The following is an 8001-nucleotide window of genomic DNA, read 5'->3' as shown; positions in this document are numbered from 1 at the left end:
AAGATCAGTAGTTCAAAACCACCAGCTGCTCCATAGAAGAAAGGCTATGCTTTCTAGGCCCATAAAGAGCTACACTCTTTGAAACTCAAAGGAACAGTTCTCCCTTGTCCTATAGGGTCACTATGAGTTGGCATCAATGGCAGTGAATTTGAAATGGTACTTTCAGTATTCTTTGCCAACACCATAGTTCAAATGCGTCAATGTTTCTTTGGTCTTCCTTATTCACTGTCCAACTTTCACATGCATGAAGTGATTGCAAATACCATGGCTTGAGTTCGATGTGCCTGAGTCCTCAAAGTGACATCCTTGCTTTTCAAATCTAAAGAGGTCTTGTGCAGCAGATTTACCTAATGGAATGTGTTCTGATCTCTTCAATGCTGCTTCCATGAGCATGGATTGTGGATCCAAACAAGAGGAAATCTTTTTGATCTTTTCCCCAGTTGTGCGGGTTTCGGTCTTCTGTACATTGAGTTTAATCCATACCAAAAGCTGCAGCCCTTGATCGACGTCAGCAAGTGCTTCATGTTCTTGCTTTCAACAAGCAAGGTTGTGTCATCCACATAGCACGCAGGTTGCTAATAAGCCATCCTCCAATCCTGATGCCGCATTCTTTTTTTCCCCACATTTTATTAGGGACTCATACAACTCTTATCACAATCCATACATATATCAATTGTATAAAGCACATCATACATTCTTTGCCCTAATAATTTTCAAATCATTTGCTCTCCACTTATGCCCTTTGCATCAAGTCCTCTTTTTTTACCTCCCTCCCCGCTCCCCCTCCCTTATGAGCCCTTGATAATTTATAAATGATTATTTTATCATATCTTGCCCTATCCGGAGTCTCCCTTCACCCCCTTTTCTGTTGTCCATCCCCCAGGAAGGAGGTCACATGTAGATCCTTGTAATCGGTTCCCTCTTTCCAACCCACTCACCCTCTACCCTCCCAGTATCGCCCCTCACACCCCTGGTCCTGAAGGTATCGTCCACTCTGGATTCCCTGTGCCTCCAGCTCCCATATGCACCAGTGTACAACCTCTGCTCTATCCAGTCCTGCAAGGTAGAATTCGGATCATGGTAGTGGGGGTTAGGAAGCATTTAGGAACTGGAGGAAAGCTGTATTCTTCATCGGTGCTACGTTGCACCCTGACTGACTCATCTCCTCCTCTAGACCCCTCTGTGAAGAGATCTCCAGTGGCCAACAAATGGGCTTTGGGTCTCCACTCTGCACATCCCCCTTCATTCACTATGGTAAGATATTTTTTGTTCTGATGATGCCTTATACCTGATCCCTTCGACATCTCGTGATCGCACAGGCTGGTGTGCTTCTTCCATGTGGGCTTTGTTGCTTCTGAGCTAGATGGCCGCTTGTTCACCTGCAAGCTTTTAAGACCCCAGACACTATCTCTTTTGATAGCCGGGCACCATCAGCTTTCTTCGCTACATTTGCTTATGCACCCATTTTCCTTGGCGATTGTATCATGGAGGTGTGCACCCAATGATATTATTTTTTGTTCTTTGATGCCTGATAACTGATCCCTTCGGAACCACGTGATCACACAGGATGGTGTGTTCTTCCATGTGGACTTTGTTGCTTCTGAGCTAGATGGCCACTTGTTTGTCTTCAAGCCTTTAAGACCCCAGATGCTATCTCTTTTGATAGCCGGGCACCATCAGCTTTCTTCGCCACATTTGCTTGTTCATCCGCTTTGGCTTCAGTGGTTGTGTCGGGAGGGTGAGCATTATAGAATGCCAATTTAATAGAAGAAAGTACTCATGCATTGAGGGAGTGCTTGAGTAAAGGCCCGAAGTCCTTCCGCCACCTTAATACTAAACCTATAAATATAGGCACATAGATCTATTTCTCCATCCTCATATATATATTTGCATGTACATGTCTTTGTCTAGACCTCTATAAATGCCCTTTGCCTCCCAGCTCTTTCCTCTATTTCCCTTAACTTTCCTCCTGCCCTACTATTCTCTGTCCCCACCTGGGTTACAGCTATACCTCTTCATTATGTTACCTTACCCTTGATCATTCCCTACCAGGCCTGATGCCGCATTCTTCTTCATATAGGCTAATATCTTCAATCCACATAGTCTAGTGCATTTGAATAATTAATGAAACACATGTAAACATCTATCTTGTGAGAAATATGGCGAGAATGCTCCTTGGAGGCAAGTGTGGCAAGACTCCACATGCTTTGGACATGTTGTGAGGAGAGAGTAGTCTCTGGAGAAGGACATCATGCTTGGTAAAATGGAGGGGCAGAGCAAAGGAGGAAAACCATGGACAGGAAGGGCTGACACAGTGGCTGCAACAATGGGGGCTGAAACATAAGAACAGCAGGAACATGGTGCTGAACCGGGTGGTGTTTCATTGTGTTGTACATAGGGTCACTGTGAGTCCTAACCGACTCAATGACAGCTAACAACAACAACAATATCCCTTCTGCTTTCCACTGCCTGGCTGCAAATGCCAGAGGCCCTCCCAACTGTGCTGTGATTCTGGGGAATGGCATGTGTTTGTGAGGGAGGCACTGTGGCTTTGGTCTCTGGCAACAGAGCTAAGCAGAGGCACGTGTGTCATGGGTCTGTGGCACCGGTCAGGCAGAGCCCTGGTCAACGATGCTAAGCTGGAATCAGAGATAGTATTAGTGCTGATAGGGAAAAAGGAATGGCCTGCCTAGTGGTGAGGAAAATTAATAGCCCAAGCCTTCTTCCGTTTTGCATTCTCCTTGCTGGCATTTTGAGACAAGCACACACACACACACACACACACACACACACATACATATGTTGCTGCAGCTGTTTGCATGTTCTGGAAGTGCGTGTGCCTGTATGTGGTTTGGTGTTTACAGATTTGAGGTTGCAGAAGGGAGTTTCCGGAGCACCGGAAGTAGCTGCTTGTCAGTCAAGTTTCATATGGAAAATGAAAGTCTGAGAGCTGGGGGCCCACTCTGGGCCTGGGCCTGATTTCTGAGGCCTCTGCACAGGCCGTGAAGCCCTGGTGCCTAGTGATTATGCGTTAGACTGTTAACCTCAAGGTCAATAGTCCAAAACCACCAGCCACTCACTCATCAGGAGAAAGATGAGACCTTCTACTCTGATAAAGAGTTACTTTCTCAGACACCTACACGGGCAGTTCTACCCTCTCCTGCAGAGGTTCTCTGAACCAGCAACAACTCAATAGTTGTGAGTTTGGGGGTTTGAGCTGCACAGGCCCCATAGCAGCTTCAGCCAGTCTGCTCAGTAAAGCAACCACTTGATTACCTTTTTAAAAAAATGAACTGACTACATCTGACCTGATTTGGGTACCTTGCAGCCTCAGCCTGAGGCAGGAATGTGGGAGTGGGCACCGAGACTCTGGTGCCTGAAGAGCCTCCCTCCTTGCCTCTCTCAGCGTGCACAAAATCGCACGTTCCCAGGGTGCCACGTCGGAATGAAGTAACCAATATTTCCAGTGTTCCTACTAGGTGCACAAGTCTAGTGTGACAGTCCTCAAAGCCAGTGTGGTTTCTTGTCAGCATGTCAGAGCAAAAGGAGGGAGGGAAGGAGAGAGAGAGAGGAGGAGAAGAGAAGAGCACATGGGACACTTTCTTCTGGGCTCCATAGGAATAGTCGAAATGGAGGGCTAAACCCACTGCCAGATAGTTGATTCCGACTCATAAGAACCCCATAGAATGGAGTAGAACTGCCACTGTGGGTTTCTGAGTCTGCCTGTCTTGACGGAAGCAGACAACTTTGTCTTTCTCCCACCGAGCGGATGATGGGTTCGAACTGCTGACCTTGCGGCTAGCAGCCTAACATGTAACCCACTGCACCACCAGGTTCCTTATACAAAGAAAGGGTGAGGGAGGAGATTGCTCTGGGCTGCAGTAATCCTAGCAAGTGTTTTGGAGAAGGTGGAAGCTGGGGCCGACCTTGCAGGACAGGGAGACGTTATGAGGGAGGGCTTTCCAGGTGGGGGAGGGCATGTTCTAGGTATGATCAGGTTATGGCAAGTCGGAACTCATAAAGAGTGATTGGCAGTATAGAAGCCTGGCTTGAATGCCTGTCCTTCTGTGCCAGGACAAAGGCTATGGAGTCGGACAGACCTGCTCTACCACTTCCTGCTGAGTGACCTTGAGCAAGTGGCCTAACGTCTCTGCAAACCGGAGACAGTAATGGCACTTAGCTCATTGGAAGGACGAAAGGAATGAACGTGGATATGTCGAAAGCAACTGGCCCGGTGCCTGGTACATAGGAAATGTTCAAAACGGGATCACAAAGACAGGGTGTCTTGAAGGATAGTTTGAGCAGGTCCCCCAAATTCAAAGGTCTGATAAACCATGACATCACTCGACTCCGTGGTTCTCTTCCCATGCCAGAGCCCACGGAATCCTTACTGACTGTTATTGTCAACTTTAATCAGAGACTAATCTGTCATACATACATAGCATTGGAAATTGCATAGATGTGATATTTCTTAGAACATATCAATGCTAGCAAGGTAGTTGGTTTGGGAAATATTTCTACATCGAATTACACCCTTATTAAGTCACTTTATTAAGGGTCCTGGCGTCGCTGATGGGTAAATGTTATACTTATAACTGCAAGGTCAATGGTTCAAACCCACTGGCTGCTCCAAGGGAGAAAAATGAGGCTATTTGCTCCAGTAAAGATGGACAGCCTCTGGAAGGGTAGCTGTGCTCTGGAAACAATTCAGGGGCAGTGGGTCTGGATTTGGTTAATCACAGTCTGAGTAGCTGAGGAGAAGCCTGCATTGACTGTTCTCCATCTTTTCCTTTAATTACCACTTCAGTCTCCAAACAAGTTGATAATGGTTCGCCAAGATGACTTTCCACACAACTGTATAAAAAATCCCCCCAAATATGACAAAATCAGCTAACATCAAACATTGGCAGCTTAAACAAAAGCTAACCGTGCATATTTATAGTGAATGTAGATGAAACCACGTGATTCAAAGCATTGTTGCCACTGGTTAATAACTGTTTAATAACGACAGCTTTGACCCCAGTGCTTTAGGAGGTTCGAAACAGGAAATCAGCATAGTGTTTCAGCCCGGTGGGAATATTGATCAATGTAAGGGGTGCTTCTGAAAAAATGTTTACTGTTGTCACTATAACGATAACCCAGAAAATAAATAAACCCACGGCCACGGGTGTGTTTTTGACACACAGAGACCCTACATAGGGATTCCCAACCTCGTCTTTCTCCCCCGAGGGGGGAGTGGGTTTAAAGGTGAATCCACAGCACCCCAGGGGTCCTCATAAGTATCTACAGGGCTATTTTTTTAATATCATACATTTCTGCCGAAACATTGCATAATAATATCAGACACTCATGTTAGTGGTACTTCTCTGACAGTGTCACCTGGTGTGGTCCATATCACCTAACTCCCCTAATGACCTAGTGAAGCCACTCTCAGGGAGAAAAAGTAATCGATACCGCCCATCACTGAACTCCCATCCCTCCTGACCTAGACTGTTGGAACCTTCTCCTGGCTTCCTACCTCTGCCAGAATTATCTTCCTAAAACAGCACCTTAAACATGGCTTTGTGCCTCCCTAGCTCAACAACCTTCCGTGGCTCCCACTGACTCATGGACTGAGCTCCACGGCTTGCTGGTGGTAGAGGTGGGACAAGAACGACCACTTGTGGAGGGAATAATAAATATCTTTTTAAAGCTCTGAAGCTCTTACTTCCCAGAATTCAGCAGGTCCCTCAGGGAAAGGGCAGGGTTGGGCCTCTGGAGAAAGCAGGGCGTTGCCTTGGCTTCTGCCTCAGGTTCACCTGTCACCGATTCCTGTTGCCAGCCTGGGAAAGGCTAACGAGGAGGAGAGAGAAGAGGAGCAGGGGTCACCAGGAAGCAGGGATGTACCCCTCCTCAAATCCCGGCCCCCGGCCGAGGCCAACTTCCTGGGCTGGGCTTTCAGGGACTGAATTCCAGGTAGCTTCGAGCACTGCGGGATCAGTCGCTGGGGCCGCCGGACCGCCTCTGTGAGTCCTGGGCGCGGGACAAAGGCGACTCAGGGACAAAGTGCAGGGAGACTCCTGAAAGATAAGCGGGAAGGGCGAAGGAAGGGGGCGGGGAGCGAGCGCCCCGGATATCCAGGCTGGCGCTCCCCGGGGCGGCAGCAGAGGGATCCTAGCTCGGACCCGTCGGGGCGGGGGTGGGCACGCGCCAGCCCCTTCGGCGGGCATGTGGGGCGCTGGGGAGCCGCGAGCCGCGGGGTCAGAGACAGAGCTGCCCGGTTCACCTGGCGGCTCTGGGCGGGGCGCGCGCGCCCGTGGGCAGCTGCTGGCCTGCGGGAGCCCAGATGGGGGAACCGGGCTCGCCGAGGGGCCAGGGCCCGAGAGCCCAGCCTCCTCGCCCCAGCGCCCAGAGCCGGCCCTCCCTCGCCCACGGAGCCGCCCTCCCCCGCTTCCCCTCCCGCTCTCCTTCTTTCCCTCCCTCAGAGCCCAGTTGCTTAAACTGTTTCCTTCCCCAGCGCCAGCGCCAGTTCCTCTCCCGGTGCGAGCCGGGCCGGGCGGCGAGAGCCAGACTGACCCGGAGACCGGGACCGGCTACCAGAGCATGGCGCAGCCCCGGGGGCCCGCGGACCGGGCGCCTCGGCCCTCGTCCGCCGTCCCGATGAGGCTGCGGACCGCCCCGCCACTGCGCTCCTCCAGTGCGGACGCCGGGGTCCTGGACAGGTACCGAGGCACCTACTCCAAAGGCGCCAATGCCCGGGAATCCTTGCCCAGCGCGGGGATGCTCCCGGCCGCCAGCTCCGTGCGCCGCCGTGGGGCGCTGCGCGAGCTGCTGGAACTGCAGGGGGCGACTCTCGCCGGGCGGCGGTCGGAGGAGAGCGCCCAGGAGCCGCCGCCGCCGTCGTCGCTCGGCGGGTCGCACGGCAGCGGGCTGTGCATGGAGCCCCGCGAACACGCGTGGATGCTGGCGGCGGCCGAGGGCCGCTTTGAGGTGCTGCAGGCGCTGCTGGAGGCCGAGCCGGGGCTGCTGCTCCGGAGCGACCCGATCACCGGCTACACCGTGCTGCACTGGCTGGCCAAGCACGGGCGCCACGAGGAGCTCATCCTGGTGCACGACTTCGCCAAGCGCCACGGGCTGCGGCTCGACATGAGCGTGCCGGGCAGCGGCGGCCTCACGCCCCTCCACCTGGCCACCCAGCAGGGCCACGACATGGTCGTCAAGGTGCTCGTGGGCGCCCTGGGCGCCGACCCCACGCGCCGCGACCACAGCGGCCATCGGGCCTGCCACTACCTGCGGCCCAACGCGCCCCAGCATCTGCGCGAGCTGGCGGGGGCCGAGGAATGGGAGGCGGTCGATGGTCAGCAGTGTGGCAACAGCAACAACAACAGCAGCGGCACGTGGCTTCTGCGTCGGGGCGCGAGCAATTTGGGCTCCAAGGCCGGGAATGCCCTAAGGAAAGCCAAAGAGAAGGACTCCGGGAGCGCTCGAGTGGCCCAAATCCATGGTCTGCTGCGCCAAGCGTTTCCCTTCTTCCAGCACCGTTGAGGCGGTGGAGCCTGGAGAGCGCAGAGCGCCTTCATTGCTGTGCGGAACCTTGGTGCCCAAGTCTCTGGGATCGTACCCAGGGGGACGACTGCTTCAGCCCCAACTCCAGACCCGGCCAACAGCCCGGCCCGGGTCTGCTAGAAGCCCGCCAGCTGTGGCGGTGGTCTCAGGAACCTGCTAGTGTCAGAGAACTTACCCCCAGTAGAGAGAGTCAAGTCCCAGGCTGGCCTGGTCCCAAAGCTGCTAGAAGCCAGGAGCGCAAGCTGCGAGGTCCTGCTGTGTGAACCCCCTCACTGCCCTTGAGAGAGACCGTTACACTTCCAACAGCCATTTCTGGGCAGTCGGAAGCTTGGGTTTGATTGAGAAACATTGGCTAGAAGAACGAGGGAGTTCAGACTGTAACGCACTGATGCAGAGGAAGTGCCCGTCTGCAGATGAACTTGGCGGTGAACGGGTCTCCTTGGGCAGGTCGAGTGG

The 8001-nt window shown here is 52.8% G+C and overlaps 1 protein-coding gene across 1 annotated transcript; it reads left to right on the top strand.

Annotated features, from left to right (window-relative positions):
- The first annotated feature begins 6582 nt into the window (after positions 1-6582).
- SOWAHD (sosondowah ankyrin repeat domain family member D) lies at positions 6583-7769 on the top strand. Its single transcript, XM_075539511.1, has one exon. The coding sequence runs from the start codon at positions 6583-6585 to the stop codon at positions 7522-7524; it is 942 nt and encodes a 313-aa protein (XP_075395626.1). The 3' UTR covers positions 7525-7769.
- Positions 7770-8001: the final 232 nt, after the last annotated feature.

The sequence above is a fragment of the Tenrec ecaudatus genome, chromosome X (assembly GCF_050624435.1).
Source record: "Tenrec ecaudatus isolate mTenEca1 chromosome X, mTenEca1.hap1, whole genome shotgun sequence".
Classification (NCBI taxonomy): Eukaryota; Metazoa; Chordata; class Mammalia; order Afrosoricida; family Tenrecidae; genus Tenrec; species Tenrec ecaudatus.
This window is presented reverse-complemented; position numbering and strand designations above follow the sequence as displayed.